Source organism: Mirounga angustirostris, unplaced genomic scaffold (assembly GCF_029215605.1).
Source record: "Mirounga angustirostris isolate CCGP_5_RB_7025 unplaced genomic scaffold, mMirAng1.0.hap1 SCAF_12, whole genome shotgun sequence".
In the NCBI taxonomy this organism is placed as follows: domain Eukaryota; kingdom Metazoa; phylum Chordata; class Mammalia; order Carnivora; family Phocidae; genus Mirounga; species Mirounga angustirostris.
Genome location: NW_026991720.1, coordinates 38857676 through 38881906, shown reverse-complemented (window position 1 = coordinate 38881906; position 24231 = coordinate 38857676). Strand labels below are relative to the sequence as shown.

The window sequence follows — 24231 nt, the reverse complement described above, 5'->3', positions numbered from 1 at the left end:
AATGTTATATAGTATTAGCTCTTATAGTTAAGTCATTGATCCATTTTGAGTTTGTTTTTTTTTTTTTTTTAATATGGGGAGAGGTAGGTATCCAGCTTTTCATTCTTTTCATATGTTCCCTGAGGACATCTAATTTCAGCACCATATGTTGAAGAAACTATTCTTTCTCCATGAATAGTTCTTTAGCATCAGGGTGATAGTGGCCTCAAATAATTAGTTAGGAAGTGTTCCTTTGTCGTCTTCTTTTTTTTTTTTTTTGAAGAGTTTGAGAATGGTGATAATTCTTCAAATATTTGGTATATTTCACTAATGAAGCCATCTGATCCTAGGTTTTTTCCTTGAGTGGTTTTTGATGACTGATTTAATGTTTTCCTTGTTATAGTCTCTTGAGATTTTCTGTTTTTTCTTGAGTTATTTGGGTAATCTTTGTTTCTAGAAATTTGTTTCATCTAGAAATTTGTTGGCTCATAATTATTCATAGGATTCTCATAATCTTTTTTGTTTCTGTAAGGTTGGGAGTAACATTTCCCTTTACATTGTATTAGTAGATGCCCGACATGAAATGCTACAGAGTCCTTCATGTTGAAATGAAAGGACACTAGATGGTAACTTAAAGCCATATGAAGAAATGAAAATCACTGGTAAAAGTAACTAGATAGTAAATATAAAACCCAGTATATTATTTCAGTTTTAGTTTGGTATCTCTGCTTTTTATTTCCTGTATGATTTAAAGACATGCATAAAAATCATTATAAATCTTTGTTACTGGATATACAATATATAAAAATATAATTTGTGATAACAAAACATTAAGGCAGAGGGAACAGAGATATATAGGAGCAGAGTTTTTGAATACTGCTGAAGCTAAGTTGGTATCAACACAATTGTTATAAATTTAGGATGTTCATTATAATCCCATGGTAACCAATGAAAAAATATCTTACAAATATGCAAAAAAGAATTTGTTCATAAAATTAGAATGAACTAACAACAGCACTACCAAAAAAAAAAAAAGAAAACCCAAAAACCCAAAAAACAGCACAGCTGAACACAAAAGATGATAATAATGGAGGAAATAAAAAATTATGTAGGACATAAACAATTTAAGAATGGCAGAAGTGTGTCCTTTTTTTATAAGCAATTACATCAAATATAAATGAATTAAGCACCCCAAGCAAAAGGCAGAGATTGGCAGAATGGATAAAAAGATATCATCCAAGTATATTCTCTCTCTCTCTTTTTTTTTTCTCAAGCATAAACTGTCCCACAAGGGGAATTTTATTGATGGCACTAGTTTATTTCCCTCTTAAAAGACCAACTGCAACCAAATGAAGTGAACATAACCTCAAGATTTTATTGTCTTCATAATATAACAAAATATGAAGCTTAGAACTGGATCACTTGGCCCTTTCTCTTCTTAGTCTCCTCCCAGTTCAAAACGCTTGCATCTCTTAATAGCCAGCATTCTCCTAGATCTGCAGTTGGGCTCAACACATTCAAGCCTCAGCACAATTTTCTTTGTAGTTTTAGCCTTTTTCTGGAAAACTGGCTTAGTCTGCCCACCATAGCCACTCTGCTTCCTGTCATAACACTGCTTTCCCTGGGCATAAAGAGAATCTTTGCCCTTCTTGTACTGTGTCACTTTGTGGGGCTGGTGCTTTCCACACTTCTTGCAGAAAGTCCAGCGGGTTTTAGGAATGTTCATCATGTTTGCAAGAGTGCTATTGGCACGGAAAGCCAAGTATATTCTCTTGAGAGAGGATATGTTAGATCCAAATATACAAGTAGGTTAAAATTGAAAGGGCAGAAAAAGATACTCATGCACATAGTAACCACAAGAGAGCTGGGATGATTATACTAATACAGAAAAAACAGATTTTAAGTAAAAAAAAAAAAATAGAGACAAAGATGGGCATTAAATATTGATAAAAGTGTTAATTCATCAAGAAGATAAAACAATAATAAATATATATACACCAAACAACAGAGCCCCTGAAATATAACAAACATTGACAGCATTAAATAGAGAAATGGTTCTATAATAGCAGTTGAAGACTTCAATACCCCATTTTTAGCAATGGATTGGATATCTAGACAGAAGATCAGTAAGCAAATATAGGACTTGAACAACACTATAAACCAACTACAATACTGTATTATATATATTGAAAGTTGCTAAGAGAGTAGATTTTAAAAGTTCTTAAACACACAAATTGTTTAACTGTGTGAGATGATGGATGTGTTACCTTAATGTAATCATTTCAGAATATATTCATATATCAAATCATTACATTGTACATCTTAAACTTACACCATATCAATTATATCTCCATACATATGAGGAAAAAACAGAAACCAACTGGATCTAACAGACATAAGCACAGCACTCCACCCAATAAGAGTAGAACAGTATCTCAAGTGCACACAGAACCTTTTCTGGGATAGACTATGTTAGGCCACAAAACAAGTCTAAATAAATTTGAAAAGATTGAAATTATACAAAGTTATCTTCTGTGACCATAAACGTAGAATACTGAATGAAGCTAGAAATCAATAACAGAAGGAAAACTTAAAAATCCATAAATATATGGAAATCAAAATGCATACTCTTAAATAACCAGTGGGTCGAAGAGGGCATCACAAAAGAAATTTGAAAATACTTAGGGAATAAAAATTAAAACATAGCATACTAAAGTTTATGGTATGCAGTGAAGGTAGTGTTTAGAGGAGAATTTATAGTGGTAAATTTATATCTTAAAAAAGACAAAAGATCCCCAATAAATAACCTAACTTTATACCTTAACTAGAAAAAGAAGAGCGATCTAAACCTAAAGCTACCAGAAGGAAGGAAAGAGTAAAGATTAGAGAGGAAATAAATGAAATAGAAAATAGAAACACAATAGGGAGAATCAATGAAAACAAAAATTGTTTCTTTGAAAAGATAAACCAAACTTGCAAACCTTTGGCTAGATCGGAAAAAAAAAAAAAGACATAAAATATTGTTAATATTCTATCTTATATTTGTATAGGTGACAGATATGAAAAGAAATAGAGGAAAAAGAATTTTTTCTAGTTATCTAGTTATCTATTCTAACATTGTTCTAATTATCTATTGTTCTATTTTTTTCCAGTTATTCTAGTTATCTATTGTTCTAACATTGTCTGTTATTCTGTCTCCAGGTATAATATTTAACAATATATTTTAAAGGTTTTGAATTACTTCTGTAATGTTAAAGATAATGTGTCCCTCAGAAAGGAATTTTTTTTTTTTTTAGTTTTTCTATGTATATAAAAGAAAAAGTGTATATAGCACAAAAGCTTACACAAGTTACCAGCATATCATTTTCATATGTGCACATCTTCTGGTTTCTTTCTTCTATAAATAAAGATTAGAGAATGAACTTGTATAAAAGGAGTTTACAAAACACATTTTGACTCTAATTCTGATTCAGTTGTTTTCCTTCTTTATTATATATGTAACACGTGCAAAACTTAAGGCAAGAGAGAAGCTTACCTATTAAAAGACCCAGGAGACTTGGGCCTGTTCTTTAAGAGTCACTCATTTTCCATTCCTTTTGTTTGGGGGATGGATACAACCAACAAAGCCCACCAATTAAAAGAGGCTGAAGAATAAAGAGAACAGTAATATAGATTGTTCCCTATGATAATTTACCTTAGTTTATTCCCTAGCCAAAGTCTTGTGTACATAGTCTAAAATAATTTAAAGTACATGTATTCAGAACAAAATAAAAAATCAAACTGCTTTTCTTATTTTAGAGGCAAAGCTGGATAAACATAATAGTGTTTTTGAACAGTTTTCCTTGATTTGCATTCTACCATAATATGGAATAAATAAATCCCCTTGTGCTCTAATATCTAAAAGATCAATTATAAAATTTATTAAATCTTTATTTGATATTCTTTTAATAGTGCACAGTGTTTCGTTATAGAAGGGTCAATATTATACTTGTTACTTCCTCAAAATATAAATGTTGAGTAATGCCTTTTAAAAAGTATATTATGGTTATGGCTCTTATTAATTAGTATCATATTCCCTTTTTTGAAAAGCTAATCATTACAAATTTTTCATGACTTAGAGAGTAAAAGCTATATATACTCTTAGGATTATCAAGAAACATATATTTTAATGTGGGAATCTGCCCTCCATGTTTTAAATCCCAAAATAGAAGTTTTGACTAAACAACTCTAATAACCCTAAATATCATAGAGCTCTATTATCTATAAAACTTTGTTGGATTAATTCCTTTTTGTACCTAATAATTTCTCAAAGTAATAATGATGTGGAGAAAGGCGAAAAAGAATTAAACTTTTAACAGTCCATTGACAAATACTTGAAACAGGCAGAGTGACCTTCGTCAAGGAGCTTAGCTACCTCCAGGTGTTAACCACTTAGCTAAAGGCAAAATAGGACAACCTAAGCTTGACATTAGCCAGATCTCCAGGATCCTGTAAACTCCCTTTGGAAACTTCCTTTATCTCTACCCGCCTCCAAGAAATATGTTAGCAATCATCCTCCAAGCATATGGCCCGTTGATACACATCTGAAGGATCTCATGACTAAGTCTTTACTAGACAGTAATAAATGACCTTTTCCCAACAATAGCTTGCCCCTCAAGATCCTGGAAACCTTGCTTCCAAATTCCTTGGAGACTTATGCTCTCCCTAGCCCCCCTCCAATTTGAAAATATGTAATCAGTCACACCTCACAATCCCAGTGCAGTTCTTTCTGCCCATGGGTTCTGTCCCTGTGCTTTAATAAAACCACCCTTTTTGCATTGAAGATGCCTCAAGAATTCGTTCTTGACCATTTGCTCTGAACCCCAACATTTTCACATCAACGAATGCAAAATGTGGTATGTAAAGTACGATTTTTTTTACTTGTCTTAAAAATCTCCACTCACTTGCAGCGTGTTTGAAAACGAATGATTTTGAGTTACAAGATCTCCCAAGATCCTGCTTCTTCAAATCTATAATGAGAATCCTATGTATCTTTCAGTATTGTTGGGAAAAGAATATAAGATAAAGAATATTAAAGTGCTTTGTATGCTATTAAAGCACTCTGCCCACAAACATCGTGCTTAAGGGAGATCCTAAAGTTTGGTAAAAATGACTAACTAGCTGTTTGTGATTTTATAGAAATAAATCACATTCTTTTAGCTTTCCTATTTCCAAACTGAAAAACTTGTTTTTTAGACTGCACTTTTAGAAATTTCAGTCAAACTAAGATTTATTAATGCCCACTATCTGCTGATCATGAACTTCACTACCTGTTTATTATGCACAGATGAACATAGCAGGATTCTTCTCTTCACTTCCTTTCTCTGTTTGTCACTTACTTAAGTGCTTCTGAAATTGTTCAGCTGAAATTCTGCTCCTGGTTGAGTATTGTGACTATGGGCCTTGGGGAGAAACAATGGGAACAGGCATACCCCAGTTTCAGGACAGAATAAATAGTCCATCTCTCATTGTCCTTCAAAAGAGCAATGAATAGAACTGCCCACAGTATTTTATGTGTGATTGTCAATTATAAGGAAAAGATTCTATTTCTAAATATTTTATTCAATACTCTTCCCTTGGGCTTTTCATGATGCCTTTTTTTCTTACTGAAGTACAATGAACAAATTCCTGCTCAAATAAATTAGCTTTCCAATTTTGACTCTTAGCCTAGTTGAGTCAATAAGTTAATGCACTAACATGAAAACATGAGGAATAAAAATATGAGTGGATGAAAATTGAGTGATAGGAAAATATATTTTTTTTAGGATATGAGTACAGCAGATAAACATCACAACTCCCACCACCATCCCTCACCAAGGGACTGTTTCCACTATTTGTCACCCACCATTTGATATAGCCTTTTTGGCTCCATATATAGGCTGATAAGATCTCACCCTCTGCAGTAACTAGAAGCACATGTTCAGCTTCTTATAAATATAGTGAAGCTACAAAATGGAATGTAGATCAGATAAACTATTCAGTATGCCTGTATCACCAGCAGTGTGGGGTTTCTTTAAGCATGCATACTTGAAGGTGGTTGGAAGTAAATGATTAATTTATCTCTTAACAGAAAGCTTGGATGATTTGACAGTTTGAATAGGGGTCTGAAAAGAGATGATCTAAATCATCTAGACATCCATATTAGTGGTTAACTACTTTCTCATGATTTATCACAATCACTAAGAATATACTATGTATAGGGATGCCTGGGTGGCTTAGTTGGTTGGGCGGCTGCCTTTGGCTCAAGTCATGATCCCGGGATCCTGGGATCGAGCCCCGCGTCAGGCTCCCTGCTCAGTGGGGAGCGTGCTTCTCCCTCTCCCTCTGCTGCTCCCCCTGCTTGCTCTCTCTCTCTCTGTCAAATAAATAAATAAAATCTTAAAAAAAAAAAAGAATATGCTATGTACATAAAAACACTGATTGGAACTCTACCCATTCTGTAGTTCTCAAATTTCTGAAATTATTTTTGACCTGTTGAGGAAGAGCTGACTCATTGTAGTTGGCTTTGCCATATTGGTTCTCCTTTGGTTTGCTCCACCCCACATTCTTCATAGATTCTCTTACAGTTTAGTCAGTATGAGCCTAGAAAACAGGGAAATAAATGTAAATCTTAAATTTCATCTCCATACCTGTGACTAGATAAATGATACAGGTTTGTCCAAAAAATGAGTTGTCTTACAATTTAGTTGTCTCAACACCTATATTTGCTTATTGAAATTGTTTTTAATTCTCAACAGTTTAAAAAAAGATAACATAAAACATTCACCTTCATGTAATCCTGACATCTTTTCTCCCCTCCATTTCTTTGCATTTGTTGCTTTTGACATTCAACTTCAAACTGCGGAAGCCATTTCTTTCTTGGCCAAATCATTTATAAAAGAAAAGGCAGTATTATAAAATCAATGAATAACTCTAAATTGAATGAGTAGTTTGACAGTGCGAGTCAAGATTGCTAACATAAAATGCACCATTTGAAATAGAAGAAATTTAGGTCATGGCATTCTTCTCCTCTTCCATTTCCAGGAATAGGTCACTAACTCTTGAACCTCTATGAAGAGTTTGCGCATTTACTTTACCCAAACAAAACAAACAAACAAACAATAAATAAAAAAGGATTTAGCATTATTTGTAACTCTGTTTGGAACAAAGCAGATAGATGAATGGGTCCAGATTTTCAAAAGATAACCTTTATTGAATTGTGAGGCATTTTAGTTTCTTGGTTTTCAGGGTGTTTCTTCTGGAATTCTTCAAAGATAAGCCTGTACAGTATTATAAAATAATTACATTAACATTAATTCATTTTTTGTGTTACTAGCAAATTTGGATGTGTTAGAGAAACTCTGCATACGAAATACTCACTGTCAAACTATGACATTTTTGTCGGGCATTTTAATTCAAATCCCTCCTACCTGCCTAATCACCAGGTGGCAGTGTGGTAGCACTCATCCATATCTGTCTTTGAAAAGCCTCAATAAAGGTGGCATTGCAGTGGTATTTTCACATAGCACAGGCAGAATTGTTGGGTTTTTAATTTTTCTTTTTTAATTAAGCTCTGTGCCAAACATGGGAGCTTGAACTCACAACCCCGAGAATTGCATGCTCTACCGACTGAGCCAGCCAGGCACTGCCCAGGGTTTTAGTTTTTTTGTGTGTGTTCCTCTTTCTCAACATTAAAATAGCCTGCATACATTTTCTTAAATTGTCTTTTTCTTTGAGTACTACGTAGATGGTTTCCTCCTCTAATTTTCTAAACTGGAAAAACTGAATATAAATCCTCTAACTGTTCTTTGTGGTCTTACAGTTTTAAGTAAGAACCTTTTACATCATAGTAGGAAGTAAATTGTGTATTTTTTTTCTTCAACCAGCAGTTGCAACAATTGGATTAAGGCAGGGCTGCCTCCAGCTTCAGTAGAAGCATATGCCATCATACTGTAAACCTCTCAGACAAGAATTTTGACATTTCATTTTTCCTTATCTAAACTTCTCCAGCTGTCACGATGCCATCTGAGACAAGTTTTCAGTCTACAGTACTATTCTACTCTATGAGTTCTTTTGTACTTGCACAATGTCCATTCAGCAGTTTCACTGGGACAAAAGAACCAATCTCAGCATTTAGTTTTAGATATCCAGGATTTATTATGTGTTTAAAGTATGTCTGGATTATTCTTTTTTGCAGATGGAAATTCAGACATCCAAGTTAATGTCATCTGAACCCTGTCACCTAGTGAGTATAGGACAAAACCCACAACTTACAACGTTTATGTTTTCTCTCTGACTTTAGTGAGATGACAGGTCATCCCCCAACACTCTTGATGGGCTGGAAAAAAGGAATTTAGGAATGTCTCCCAAACTCTGCATATAGTCTTTTTCTATATTTAGAGTCAGTAGCAGGGGAGATTGTCTTTATCTTTGGAGGAACTCTGCAGATACTATTTGGGAGGCAAAGGAAAGGGCCTTTTTCTATAGGAACTGAGACTAAACTACAAGTACCTTTTTTTAAAGTTGACTACGCAAAACCTTTGGAAAACAAAAAGAAAGGGAACTACTATATGATCTGAAGAATCAGTGGCGGTCATAGAAGATGGATTGAAAAATACTCAGGCTGACTTGGGAAGCCTTTCTTCTGTAGCCAGTCTACCTCTGTTATGCTTCCGGCAGTTATCCTAAATAAGATGATCCAACCCCCCAGCTAAGCTAGAAAATGATAAAGTCATAATTCATGTCAGGCTGTTAGCAACTACTTTTTACTTACGTAGAGCTTTGTTAAGTTAATATTAGAACATTTTGTAAAACATGTTAAAATTAAGTTAAAAGGGACAAGGCCCCAAATTAGGAATCTATGATTTTATATTTTAATTCAGTCTCTATTATGCAGTTTGTTCCCAGGTTGAGGAGCTCTTTGTTTGCACTAAAATTCCAAATATTAAGGATAAGCCTCAACTATACATTCTAGTTGCTAAAGTTTTATGTAACTCTGTTTGAAACAAAGCAGATAGATGAATGGGTCCAAATTTTCAAAAGATAACCTCTGTTGAATTGTAAGTCATTTCAGTTTCTTGGTTTTCAGGGTGTTCCTTCTGGAATTCTTCAAAGATAAGCCTATACGGTATTATAAAATAATTACATTAACATTCATTCAACCTATGCAGTACTGCAAAAATGGAATCTATTTGTCATGCTAAAATGGAAATCTTTTTATCAATAGCTATAAGGTAAAAAGTGTTGTGAAAAATAATTTTAAGATGTTAGATGTTAAATATCTCAGTTCTTATGACTAGTAAAATCTCATATAGATTTATTTCTAATTATTTTCATAACTGCAAAGTCATTCTTTTTTAAGATAAATTTTATACAAATTGTTTAAAAATAAATATTAAGTTAGATAATAAGTAAAGACCTTACATGGATTTTTTTCCTACTCTTAGTATAAATTAATCAACAAACATTTTTAGAGATCTTATAATTTGAGAGCTAGAAAGCTTTTTGGAGATATCACAGGAAAACATATTTAGTTTATAAATGGCGAAACTGAGACCCACTTAACAGTGAAGTTAAGTGACTTACATGATACAAATAATTAGTGGTGAAATTAGAATTAAAATTCAAATCTCTTCAGTCAAGTGCCTCCTATAAAATTTTCCAACTTTTTTGTAGAAAAGAAATTACTTCACATTTTTAAAAGATTTTATTTGAGAGAGATTGAGCAAGCAATCACAAGTGGGGGGAAGGGCAGAGGGAGAAGCAGGCTCCCCACTGAGCAGGGAGCCTGACTAGATGTGGGGCTTGGTCCCACGACCCTGAGATCATGCATGACCTGACCCAAGGCAGACGCTTAATGGACTGAGCCACCCAGGTGCCCCACTTCACATTTTTTTTTGTACAATTTCTAGTGGATTCCTAAAGCTTACTGTGTAAAATTTAAGGCAATATTTCTTAGTACTTCTTTTTCCTTAGGAAAAGTTACTATCCTTGACCATTCTTGAGATCAAAGTAATTGGCTAAGAGTAAAAAATATAGATACAAATAAGCCTAGATTCAAATCCCAGCCAGGTCGGTAACTAATTTTGGATAAATCACTTAACCACTCTGAGCTTTAATTTCCTGATTCATACAGTGAAAGTAAAAATTGTGCCTTTCTCCAGGCTTGTGGCAAGAATTAAGTAAAATACATCTTAAGTGTTTGCATTTAATAATAATAATGATAATTCTTATTATGTGAATGTGATAGATTTCAGCTGACCTGTATTAGGTATTAAAATGATTTTCTATTTTCAAAACATAAATTCTGTTTTGTAAAAAGCAGGAAGGAGAATGGAAATACAAATCGTAGCAGGAGAAATTAAGTTTGGCCCTCCTCTTCCATCCCCCTTGAGTGGAGATGGTTCACTCTTTTATTTCTGTGTAGCACTTAATCAGGACATGACACTGCACTCTCCTAGTTCTTCCCTGCCGCTTGCAGATCATATCTTGCTCAAACTTGGGCAGATGTGGCATTCCTTACCTTTTTCACATCTATTATCCGAGGACCTCATCATCACTCCCCAACCTTTAGTTGGATACCCGTTTCCTAGTCCATCTTTCCACCTGGATGCTGTGCATGGATGTTATTTAAAGTTCCAAGTATACAGCCTATCTAGTATCCCACTGTAAATCATGTAGAGAATACTATATGTCATAGAAGTTTTTCCAAAAGAAAGAAAACAAAGATAAGATGTTCAATTGAGAGCATAACTATGCTAACTTTGGAATAGATAGATAAATGGAAAGACAGTTAGATGGATAGATAGGTAATATATGGATAAGATATTAAAATAATAATAGTATATCTTTTAATACGTGGTTTATTAATGTGACTGAAATTTCTAAATTAATCATGCTCTGGCCAGCCTAATCATATGATACGGACATAACCAGAATGAAAGTAAGCAAGGTGCAATTTATATATGCAAAATTATGATGATAGAAAAAAAGGTGGAATATAGTGAATTTTCTGGATATTAGGTAAATGGTGTCTCCAATCTAACTTCATGGCTGAATTAAACTCTTTAAGAAATTATTTCATTATAAGGTAATTTTTATAGGTATAATTTTAATTAGACAAACAGTTGGGAAAAAAACATTCAAAAATATCTCTAAGAAATACCTTTTGTTTAAAAAAAGAGGTAATGAATATTGTTATATACGTTTGTGGCCTATATTGTTCTATCCCTGTTTGTTTAGCTGCCTGCTGAAGTAAGCACTTAAAAGCATCAGTGACAATTATTCTTGCATCCACATTAAACCCTGTGTTATACTGCCTCATATAAGTGATAAACGATTCAAAATTATGGACCTTTAATATATAGCTAGTTAGAATTGTCTTGCCTCAGTTAAGAGTTCTCAAGTTGAGTTGAAATCACAGCAGCTGTTGTAGGATATAGCTTTACTTGTATGCTTTACTTGCATCATCTGCCCCATTTGGCTAAAGAGCAGGGTGGACAGTTCTGCCACATTTGGGTCCCAGCCATTGAACCATAATGACTGTGTAGCCCTTTCTATGGCTCCACCTGGACAGGGAAGCACATTTGCAGCCCTGCCCAACTGCTGAATACAACATCCCATCCCAGCTGGCTAGAAAGCCTGACCAAAGCATGTGGGCAGCCAGAGAGCCCATCATATGGTGACACTTGAGCAAGTTATCAGGCCAGCTCTTCTGTCCTCCTGTTTCCAGCCAGTGGCATGTCCCTTGATCTTAGAGCATGAGCAGTGGCCTAACCCAAATAGAGAAACTGATAGCAAACCCCACCTGCCCAAGGATGCTACTAGCTTACCCATTCAGAACTCAGAGCTCAGCTGGAGTCTGGAGGACAAGACTACTTACTCAAAGTGCAAATACCAATGCAAGGAATCAAGGGTCACAAAGAATCAAATAGACATGAAACCAACAAAGGAAACTAATAAAGCTCTTTTGGTAACCAAAAGAAATCAGGGGGAGCTATACTAACATCAGACAAAATAGACTTAAAGAGAAAAATAGTCAAAAGGGACAAAGAAAGTCATTGTGTAATGATAAAGGGGTCAATCCATCAAGAAGATACAACAATTGTAGGTATTTTTGTACCCAACATCAGAGCACCTAATATATAAAGCAAATACTAATAGAACTAAAAGGAGAAATAAACAGCAATAATAGTTGGAGACTTTAATACCCTACTCTCAACAATGGATAGATCATTTAGACAGAGAATCAATAAGAAATAACACTATAGACCAAATGTACCTAACAGATATATTCGGAACATTTCATCCAACAGCAGAATAATTCATATTATTCTCAAGTGCACATGGGACATTTTCTATGATAGATCATGTTAGAGGACAAAATAAGTCTTAACAAATTTAAGATGTTAGAAAATATATCAAGTATCTTCTCCAGTCACAACGGTGGAAAATTAGAAATCAGTAACTGGAATAAGCCTGGAAAATTCACAAATACCTGGAAATTAAGCAACACACTCCTTAACAAACAAAGAATCAAAGAAATCAAAAGGGGAAAGATAAATATCTTTAGACAAACTAAAGTGGAAACACAACATAACAAAACTTACAGAATATAGCAAAAGCAGTTCTAAGAGGAGAGTTTCTAGCAGTAAGTACATACATTAAGAAACAAAAAAGATCTCAAATAAATGACCTAACCTTACACCTTACAGAACTAGAAAAAGAATGAACTAAACCCAAGTTAGCAGAAGGAAGGAAATAATAAAGATTAGAGCAGAAATAAATAAAATAGAGAACAGGAAAACAATAGAATAGATTTAGGAAACTAAGTTGGATCTTGGAAAAGATAAAACTGACAAGCCTTTAGCAAGACTAACTAAGAAAAAAAAGAGAGTACCCGAATCATAAACAAGAGAGGAGACATTACAGTCAATACCACACAAATACAAAGAATCAGAAGAGATTACTATGAACAACTATATACCAACGATTTAATAACCTAGAAGAAATAGGCAAATTCCTAGAAACAAATAACCTACCAAGACTGTGTCATAAAAAATAGAAAATTTGAGCAGACTAATAATGAGTTAAGGAGATTGAATCAATAATCAAGAACTTCTCAGTAAAGAAAAGTCTAGGACCAGATGGTTACAGTGGGGAATTTTACCAGATATTTAAAGAAGGGTTAAAGCCAATCCTTTTCAAACTCTTCCCAAAAAAATTGAAGAGGAGGGAACACTCCCAGACTCATATTAGGCCTGCATTACCCTGATATCAAAGCCAGATAAGGACACTACAAGAAAAGGGAACTCCAGGCAAATGTTCTTGGTGGATATAGATGCAAAAATTCTCAATAAAATACTAGCAAGCCAAATTCAGCAGCACATGAAAAAGATCATACCCCATGATCAAGTGGGATTCATCTGTGGGATGCAAAGATGTTTCAACATATGTAAATCAATAAATGTGATACATTACTTTCATAGAATGAAATATTAAAATCATATAATCATCTCAATAGATGGAGAAAAAGCATTTGGCAAAATTCAACATCCATTTGTGATAAAAACTCTCAACAAACTGGTATAGAGGTAACATACCTTAACATAATAAAGGTCATATATAACAAGCCCACAGCTAACATCATACTCAATGGTGAAAGGTCAAAACTTCTCCTCTAAGATCAGAAACAAGACAAGCATGCTCACTCTCACCACTCCTATTCATTATATATTGGAACTGCTAGCCAGAGTAATTAGGCAAGGAAAAGAAATAAAAGGCATCAGTATTGGAAAAGAAAAAGTAAAATTATCTATTTGCAGATGACATGACTTTATATATAGAAAATCCTAAAGACTCGACCAAAAAACTTTTAGATCTTATCAATGACTTCAGTGTAGTTGCAGGACACAAAATCTACTTACAAATTAGTAGCATTTCTATACACTAAATACCAATTATTTGGAAGAGATATAAAGAAAACAATCTCACTTACAATAGCATCAAATACAATGAGATGCTTAGAAATTTAACCAAGGACATGGAAGATTTGTGCACTGAAAGCTGTAAGATACTAATGAAAGAATTGAAGAAGACAGAAATAAACGGAAAGATACTCATGTTCATAGATTGGAAGAATTGTTAAAATGTTCATATTATTCCAAAGCTATCTATAGATTCAGTGAAATTTCTGTCCAGATTCCAATGGCTTGTTTGTTTGCTTTTTACAGAAATAGACAAAGCAATCCTAAAATTCTTGTGGAACAAAAGTTGCAAATAGCCAAAACAATCCTGAGAAAAAAGAACAAAGCTGGAGGCATTACATTCTCGGATTTCAAACTATATTACAAAGCTCTAGCAATCCAAAACAGTATGGTATTGGCTTAAAAACAGACATATAGATCAACAGAACACAATAGAGAGCCCCAAAATAAACCCACACATATATGGTCAATTAATTTATGACAGAGGAGCCAAGCATATACAATAGGCAAAGGGCAGTCTCTTCAATAAATGGTGCTGTGAAAACTGGAAAACTAGATGCAAAGGAATGAAACTAGACCCCTATCTTACACCACCAACAAAAATTGACACAAAATGGATTAAAGACTTACATGTAAGACTTGAAACAACTAACTTCTAGGGAAAAAAGCTCATTTACATTGGTCTTGGCAATGATTATTTGGAAATGACACCTAAAACACAAGCAACAAATGCAAAAATAAACAAGTGAGACTACAGCCAACTAACTTCTACACAGTAAAAGAAATTATCAGCAAAATGAAAAGCAACCTATGGGATGGAAGAAAATATTTGCAAACCACCTATTTGATGAGAGGTAATAATATCCAAAATATTTAAGAATTGAAGAACTCATACAACTCAAGCACACCAGCAAAAATAATCTAATAGAAGAATGGGCAAAGGACCTGAATAGACATGTTTGCAAAGAAGATGGTCAAATGACCAACAGGTACATGAAAAGGTGCTCAGCATTGATAATCATCAGGGAAATATAAATCATAACCACGATGAGATTTCACCTCACACCTGTTAGAACGACTGTTATCAGAAAGACAAGAAGTGGGCACCTGGGTGGCTCAGTCACTAAGCGTCTGCCTTTGGCTCGGTCCTGGTCTCAGGGTCCTGGGATCAAGCCCCACATCAGGCTCCCTCCTCAGGAGTGAGTCTGTTTCTCCCTCTTCCTCTTTCCCTCTGCCTGCTTGTTCTTGTTTTCTTTTCTTTAAAAAGAAAGACAAGAAGTAAGTGTTGGTGAGGAGGTAGAGAAAAGAGAACCCTTGTGCACTGTTGGTGAGAATGTAAATTGATGCAGCCATTATGGAAAACAGAACAGACCTTCAAATATTTGAAATATGACTACCATAATATATATGATCCAGAGATTCCACTGGTATATATTCAAAGGAAACAAAATCATTATTTCAAAGAAATATCTGCACCTTCATGTTCATTGAAACATTATTTATAATAGCCAAGACATGGAAACAACCTAAATGTCTATACACAAATGAATAAAGAAAATGTGGTATCTGTTTATATATACATATGTATGTATATATACACACATACATATATATACATAATGTGACATATAATGTATGTATATGTATATAGAGGTGTGTGTGTGTGTGTATAATGTTTATATATAATGGAATATGTTACTCAGCCATAAAAAGGAAGGAAATTCTGCCATTTGTGACAACATGGATGAACCTTGAGGTATTATGCTAAGTGAAATAAGTTAGACAAAGAGAAATACTGTGTGATTTCATTTATATATGGAATATTTAAAAACCTAACTCATAGAGACAGGGAGCAGATTGGTGGTTGTTAGAGATGGGGAGTTGGGGGTTGGGGAAATGGGTGAAGGTGATCAAAAAGTAGAAACTTCAGTTATAAAGTAAATAAATTCTGGGGGATGTAATGTACAGTATGGTGACTTAGTAAACAATACTATATTATATATTTAAAAATTGTTTAGTGCTAAGATTAGACCTTAAAAGTTCTCATCTCAGAAAAAAACATTTGTAACTGTGTGGTGATGAATGTTAACTAACATATTGAGGGAAATATTTCCCAATATATACTTAATTAAGTCATTGTGTCATACACCTTAAACTTATATAAATGTTATATGTCAATTTTATCTCAGTAAACCCTGGGTGGGGGAAAGAAAAAAGGGCATTGGGTGTCCAACCTAAGTTAGATGAGTTAGGGAGGGAAGGCCTCTAAGGTAATTATATTGAGGTGTGACCAGAATACTAAAAAGGAGGTACTCAGAAGTTTGGAAAAAAGTGTTCCAGAAAGAGGGGGGGAAAGTTCCAAAGCCCCAATTTTGAGGAAATTAAATAATAAAGTTTAATAACAAATCTCTTATGGGGCAGAATTATGAATAAGAACAAAGGACAAATCCATTATAGACAAATGGATCTGGGATGAATTCCCATTACCTGAAATGTTGTTGAACAAATTAGATAAACTCTCTGCTCCTCAGTTTCTTCATTAGCAAAATGCAGATAATAAGTGCCTAGTAAAGCTTTTCCAATTATTAAATGAAGTTATATATGCAAAGAACCTTGCTGATAATAGGCACTCAGTAACTTTTTATTCCATACTCTACTGAAATTACTTAACCAAATATTGACATATTATCCCTTTAATTCATGAGATGCTGTTCCAAAATAAGATTGAGAGAGAGAGGGAAATTGATTTGTTTCCTTATGAAGAGGAATTAGACTATTTTGTATAATCTAGTAGGAGAAAATAAAATTTTGCCTTCCAAAAGAAAAAAAAATCTGAATCTTTCTGTCTTAATTTTTTTTCTAATAGCTTATTAATGAATATATAGAGAATGGTAATATTAAAGAAACATTACATATGTGATTATCTGTTACTACTGCAATCTATTTCTTTATGTATTAGACAAAACTCGGGTTCTTACTTGCTTCAGTCAGATTTTTGAGGAAAATTTTTACATTCAGGAGATTCATTTAATTAGTGAGTATCTAAATATAGGAGTGATCAGAACCTGAACATTGTATAGAGAGTGAGAAAAGAATAAGAGGGTTTGAAGGAGAGGGAAATACCATATAGAGGATGCTAGGGAATAAACATGGAGAAATGTATTGCCTTCATAAATGTATTTTAACTGGGGTCAGGAAATACAGTGCTTATCAAATGCTAATTTGATTTAGTACCAAACAGATGTTAATTACAGTGGAGTGTGTGTGCATGCACATTGGAGAAGGGGGCTTAGTTCTCCAAAACTGTTTCTGGTTAAAACAAGGGTTCTCATAAATAAAAAATAAAATTCTTAACAAGGAAGAAATTCATTATGTTGCATAAGGGAAATTGTATTTTTTCTTCAAGGGAAAATGAATTTTAAATGTAACATAAAAACAATAATTTAAAAGATTCTGGGGAGCCTGGGTGGCTCAGTAGGTTAAGCGCCTACCTTCCTCCTGTTCATGATCTCAGGCCACTGGGATCTAGCCCCCCAGAGGACTCCCAACTCAGACGGTAGTCCACTTCTCCCTCTGCCCCTCTCCCTACTCAAGGACTCACACACATACTCTCTCTCTCTCAAATAAATAAAATCCTTAAAAAAAAAAAAAGATTCTGATTTCCAAAATGCTTAAGTGACTTGTTAGGTACATTGTTCAGTTAAATTTTTTCAGTGTAACTTTTTTAGATGAGTGCTAATATATGTACAAGTCAATTATTTTTTTTAACAGATCAACATTTTTCTGTCATATTGATTTCTATTTCACCTCTTCGTAGGGTTGTTCCAATTAATTGGTAGGTAGTATGAGTTGTCAAACAGGGAATTTTATCATGCTAATAGACTGAAGCGGTGGATAGAGGTATAGTACCCACAGAACACTGATTTTGTTTGTGTGGTCTTGTTTTAGAGAAAAGGAGGTGCTGTAACTTATTTTTAAGATACAATACAAGCCAAAGAAAAAGTAAACGAGATATAAGAGGTACAATAAATGCATATGGATAGAAAGGTTGAGAAAGAGGCAATAAGAAATAGGGAAAGAAAATCTTTCAGGTATTACTCACCTGAATTTCACATTTACTGATTAATAGCATGTCAGTGCAAGAGATGCTTGAGGTTTCCACTTTTATTCTGCTCAGTTCCATTTGTCCCAGTTCAAATTTCAATCTCCTCAATATTCTCCATTTGACTTCAAAATAGAAAAAAAAAATTCTCTCTCAAAGGCTTTCTATTCACAACCATAAATTTAGCTCTAGGACTCTCAACTTTCATAGCTTTCTTTCATTTTTTTAAAAACATTATCATATGATAATTGTAATGAAAATAAATATCTGTTTGCTTATCACATCAGTTTTCAGTAATTGTGACAGCAAATTACTTTGGAAAGAGAGAAATTATTAAACTGTTAAAGTGGTCAATTTAGTGGAAAAATTGTTCCAACACCTATTCTTTATACAGAAATCTTATTAAAAATGGGAAAATAAATTAACTGACCATGACAGTATAATGAAAATGAAATAACTTAAGCATTATATACTTTGTGTGCTGTGTATTCTTATTGTCTTGAGTCTGCTGCCTGAGGTTTTTCAACAAATACAGCCTTGTCAGCCAGGGCCAAAAATTTCTCCATTTGAGGAAGTGTGATCATGTTAAAATGTTTTACTGGTTTTACCCCCTCCTCATTTTTATAATAACCTAATATCTAATAATATACAGATCATAAAGAATGGGGTAGAAGAAACAAATGTATTTGGGAAATCTATAATGGGTTTAAATGAGGGGACATATGTAGAAGGAATAAAATTTAGAAATTCAGAAATAAGAATTGTTACTGGACAGTAAATGTTAACCTCAGTAAATGTTAATCACAATTAATACACATTACTTGACTTAAACATTGTCCAACTCCCCCAGTATAAAGTCCATGTATGGGCTTTAATTTTGCTGCACCACTGTATTCTCAGCATATACAGTACTTTCAATAAATAAGCTATTGGATGTTTTACTCTTTAGAAAAAATGGCAAAAACACTAGCTTCTTGGATTTGGGGGGTACATATACGAACATTGATTGGAGTGTACATTAAAAAATATTCAGTTTTATCTGTCTTGGAAACCTGTTTGTTTCTGAAGTCAGAAACCAGTCTTTGCCAGTCGGAGATCTGGTGAGCTAAAGTGGATTTAATTTTTACTTACAAAAAGGCAAAATCAAATAGGGAAGTGAAGCAGTCATAGAATATATCATGACTGTATTTTGAATAGAAGTGCTCTTTTTGCTTAACATCTCCAGGTAATTGTTTATACTTTCATATTTATTTTGTATGAGTAGGAAAAGCTGCAAGGTGTCATCACCCACCCATGTGCTGAAATCCAAAACTCTAGAGGCCTACATGTCTCTTGTCTTCCCTATACTCTCAGTTCAGCCATTCCAGCTTTAAATTTCTTGAATCTATTCAATTTTTTCATCTCTGTGGCTAGTTCAGAACACCATTACCTTTCTCCTACATAACCACAGTGACCTCCTTCCTTGTTTTTGCCCTCCCCCTCAGTCTTTCCTCCACATAGCATCCTGAGTGATCATTTTTTAGAGTCAATCCAATTATGCTTTCCCCTGTTTCAAAGACTCAGGTGCCTTCCAATTCCCCTTAGAATAATATTCAAACTTCTTAACATGGCCTATGAAACTTTATAATCTGCACCTCTCTTAGCTCCTAACAGCGAACTCTAACACACTGTATTCTAGTGACTGGCCTTTTCTCTATTCTGCAAGAACACAATGTTTTTCTCACCCCAGGACCTTTGTACATGGTGTACCCTTTGCCTGTGTACTCTACTTCCCAGCTGTTCACATGCCTGGTCACTTAGAATTCATACTCCTGTGAAAAGTCTTCCCTGACAGTCCGGTATAAAGAAGCCTCTCACACCGATTTATTCTCTGGTCCAGGGGTTGGCAAACTGTGGCTCCGGGTTCAGCTGCCTATTTTAGTAAATATAGTTTCATTAAAACACAGCTATGCTATTTGTTTGCGTATGACTGCTTTTGCACTATAACATCAGAATAGGATGAGTTGGTGAACCACTTTGGTGAACCATAGTGACACAGACCAAATGACCCACAAAACCTAAAATATTTACTTTTGGGTCCTGAAGTAAAGACCTGATTGCAGAGACTCATTCTGGAGATGTTAGAAGAAAGAGAAATAACCTTTGTTGGTGCAAATCATTGAGGGGTTTAATGTTATCACAGCCCAACTTAGCCATAATAAATTGAGACAAAGAATATGTAGATTATACTGTAGATAAAAATGGAATGGTTTTTAAGTCAATGAAATAAGTCGTCTTTAGACTAGGTAGAGGTATTTCGTTGTTACAGCCTAGGGTGTTCAGTGTTTCTTTACTAACTGTTCTTTCACATCTCTTGTGATTGGGAACAGATGGCTGCAATGATTTTCAGATGATGTTCTATGATCTGGGAAACATTGAGCAATCTTTAATCATCTTGAAATTCTTAAGAAATAATTTGTTATTTATTGGAAAAAAATGAGCTGCAAGGTATTTTTTCTTCAAGTTTGACTTAACATAGAAAGTAACCATGATTAGGGCAAAGTATCAAGTGAGACCAACTGCAATTCAAGTATTCTGATTTCAAGTGCATTTTCTTTCCTATCAACATGGAAAGATCTGTGTTCTGCAAAACTATAAGTTTTGAATGTTAAGCAGTTACGGAATAAAGGATCAGAGACAAAATTTTGCAGTAGAATGTTACAACATTCAGATAGGTGTATGTAAAGTTGAAATTGTAATTTGAGGTAAAATATTTAGTAAAAGTCATTAAAGCTTTACTCCCTATTATCTTAATAGTTACTCTTTTGATGGAAATATATATCTAGTACTATTTAAAGATTTTTTTTTTTATTTATTCATTTGACAGAGAGAGAGAGATACACAGCGAGAGAGGGAACACAAGCAGGGGGAGTGGGAGAGGGAGAAGCAGGCTTCCCACCAAGCAGGGACCCCGATGTGGGGCTCAATCCCAGGACCCTGGGCTCATGACCTGAGCCGAATGCAGACGCTTAATGACTGAGCCACCCAGGCGCCCCTATCTAGTACTATTTAAAAACATAAGATTATTCCTTTTATTTAATATGGTTTTTCTTACCATATAAACAGTAAGTGGAGTAAATTTAAAATATGAAGAAAAAATATATATGAACTTTACCACTCAGAAATTATTAATCACACTATATTATTTGGGACTAGTCATTATAATAATGTTTGTCTATATGATATCCACAGCTGTATCTATCAAAGGTTTTATAAAATTTAGATCACACATTATAGTCAGCTTCATATCATGGATTTTTTTTGTCATTATGAGTGATTTCTATTTCTTAGCTATTCTTAGAAAATATTTTATTAATATAATTGCAAATAGAGATTTACTGAAACATTTTAGACAACTTTTTGTTTATATATTTGTTATTAAAAGAGCTATTGAATTCATCCTTTTTTGAAATTATGCAAATATTATTCACATTATAAACATAATTGAATGATTAGATAGCTGATGCATATCAACAGATTGCTTTTTATACCAAATTTTTACTCTCATGTTAAATATGCATGAAAGTGCTATCTTAATATATGCTCACTAGAAATGTTACCTTTTTTGTTTTTTTTATTTTGCTAGTTTTATAGCAAAATTCTCTTTATTCTAATGTATATTCTTTCAAATACTTTTATTGATTTGTTATATGGAATTCATCAAATACTTAAGTTTTCTTGTAATAAAGTCTAATTCTGGGTTTTCTGGTCTGTCTCATGGTTCATACTAAACCACAATAATTTATGTAATGGATCCTTTCTTACGTATTTGGATTATTTCTCCAATGATAGTAGCCAAATGATAATGGTAGCTGAAGTTTCTTGAGTTCTTAGTATGTGTTAGTTACTCTGCCCAGCAGATCAATTTATGTCTCTGGTGCAGTGCCTGTCAGTGGCTGTTCCTGTTTGCTGAGGCTCTGCTCTAGGATATTACCTTCAGTCTTCTCCAAATGTCTTCTCATTATGGGAATCAGAGGGTGTAACTGTCTGGAACATGATCTCCGTATGATGGAAAGCGGAAGGGGAGAGTTGGCAGGAACTTGCCTTGCCCCTGTAGTCTTTGCTTTAAAGTGGAAGCAATCAGTTTGTCCTATGGCTAACTGCAAGTCATAATAGCTAAAAACATCATCAGTGGAGCAGGGACAACACTGAGGATGTGAATATTTGCAGACAATTTTAACATTCACCATATTCACGGGTACATGCTTCTTCTGTTACTTTGTGGTCTTTGTGAGTTCATTGCTTGATCTTAATCAATGATGCACTTTGGATTAAAATTCAGCTTATCTTTCAGAGGGTTTTCAGAGAGAAATCAGGGAGGATATTATAATAACTTACTTATTATATAGATAACTAATAAAAGCATGGAGGAATTTAATGCAGGCATTGCTAATAATGACTTTCTTAAGTTTTTGTAGCAGGAGAATCTTCCATCTAGTGTGGAAACCCAATGTTTCATATAATAATGACTTTAAAATATAGAAGAAATCATATAACAAATATAATAGCATTTTACATTTAATTACCGTGGTCTAATTTACAGTAATTAGAAATGATTTTACTGTCCATCGTGTATTTCTTTTCCATAGTTGTGGCTTTTAAATACTGATACACATGTATATCTTCACTTGAAAAACAGGTATACACAGGTATGCTTTTATATAGCCAGTTATATTTCTTCTTTTCTCTTATGAAACCTTAGGCTGTCTGTTCATTTTGGCAACCACTATGTATCATTTCATGTGAATCACATTTTTATGCAGCTACTTACAGCTATTATGAGGATTACTAAACAAATATGCAAAATCAGTCAGTCATAGTAAAATGAGAAACCCACAAGTTCTCCTGTAAAGGAGACCGGATAGTTTAGTCAATGATAGCAGTTGTCGTTTTACATTGAGTCTTTTCCCTTGATCGTATATCAGCTAGGTGAAACTTATGTTAAGGATAAACCATTGTTTACCAAGTGAAGAAGTTTAAGGTATTCCAATCAAAGGGAAAGCACATAACAAAAAATGGAGGTCTTGATATTAACTGTATGCTTTAGCAATAGTGCAAAGTTTGTTGTCACTAAGGAACTAAGTGAAAAATTATAATCTGAAGGTCACACATTTAAACCATATTTTCATGGTTTCTGGGTTCTAGAGTCTTAGAAGATTCAGCCTACTTTTGTAAAAGGAGTGTCACAAAGTTGATTCAGTCAAAACAATAATTTGATTAACATTTCTCATTAATTTTTGTCCTGCCATATTCTGTAAGGATACAATTTTATATGTAAAAGAATATAATGGAATTGTGTTTTCAGGTAGTGAAATTTTCTAGGTACCTACCTTCTAAAGTGTTTTCTTTCTCAGATGTTTGGAATTCCATGTAGGCTTGGGTATATATGGAAAGGTAAGTAGGTTTTTTTCAGTGTCCAAGCCTTTGCTCTATCAGGGCAGTTCTGTTTATCATCAGCTTGTGTTCCACCAAAGACTTTATTTGACAAAACTGATGACATTGCTAAAAGAATATCATGTGCTAGGCACCCTTTGGCACACAAGACAGAAGTGGGGGCACAGCCGTGGCCTGCTTTCCCCCTCTGTGAGCTGATGCTGAGAGCTAAGATGCACAAAGCCAACTTTATCTGAATACTAAAATAGTGACAGTACTTCAGGGGCATGGTCATGAGGAAGGGAGAGGCAGTGTGCCGCCTCTGTACACACTCCGGTCTTTGAGCAACTCTCACATGCTCCACCAAGACAGATTCTTAAATGACTTTGTAAGTCCCTTAGGAATCTGCATTAGGTTTAGAGACTACATTAGGCAGCAGCTGCTGGCTACAGCTGAATGATTATCTATTCAAATGGAACCGATTCTAGGGAGGGTGTGAAGGGAGGCCTTCCCTCACAGTGACTCTGCAAGGAAGACTCTGGAGCCATGGGAAGCCAGGAGAGCTTCAAGCAGTAAGGTTTTATGATGCTGCTTAGCCTTTCTAAAATGCTTCTTAGTAGGGTGCCTGGGTGGCTCAGTCGTTAAGCGTCTGCCTTCGGCTCAGGTCATGATCCCAGGGTCCTGGGAGCGAGCCCCACATCGGGCTCCCTGCTCAGCGGGAAGCCTGCTTCTCCC

General features: G+C 34.3%; 1 protein-coding gene across 1 annotated transcript; it reads right to left on the bottom strand.

Annotated features, from left to right (window-relative positions):
* Window positions 1-1291: 1291 nt before the first annotated feature.
* Window positions 1292-1708, bottom strand: LOC123835943 (large ribosomal subunit protein eL42-like). The gene has a single exon (XM_045865115.2). It carries the CDS (start codon window positions 1706-1708, stop codon window positions 1418-1420), a length of 291 nt encoding a protein of 96 aa, XP_045721071.1. The 3' UTR covers window positions 1292-1417.
* Between the last annotated feature and the right edge of the window lie 22523 nt (window positions 1709-24231).

Bases quoted from the DNA above. Each gene is read 5' to 3' on its own strand.
- LOC123835943 (XM_045865115.2), bottom strand. From the start codon at position 1,708: ATGATGAACATTCCTAAAACCCGCTGGACTTTCTGCAAGAAGTGTGGA.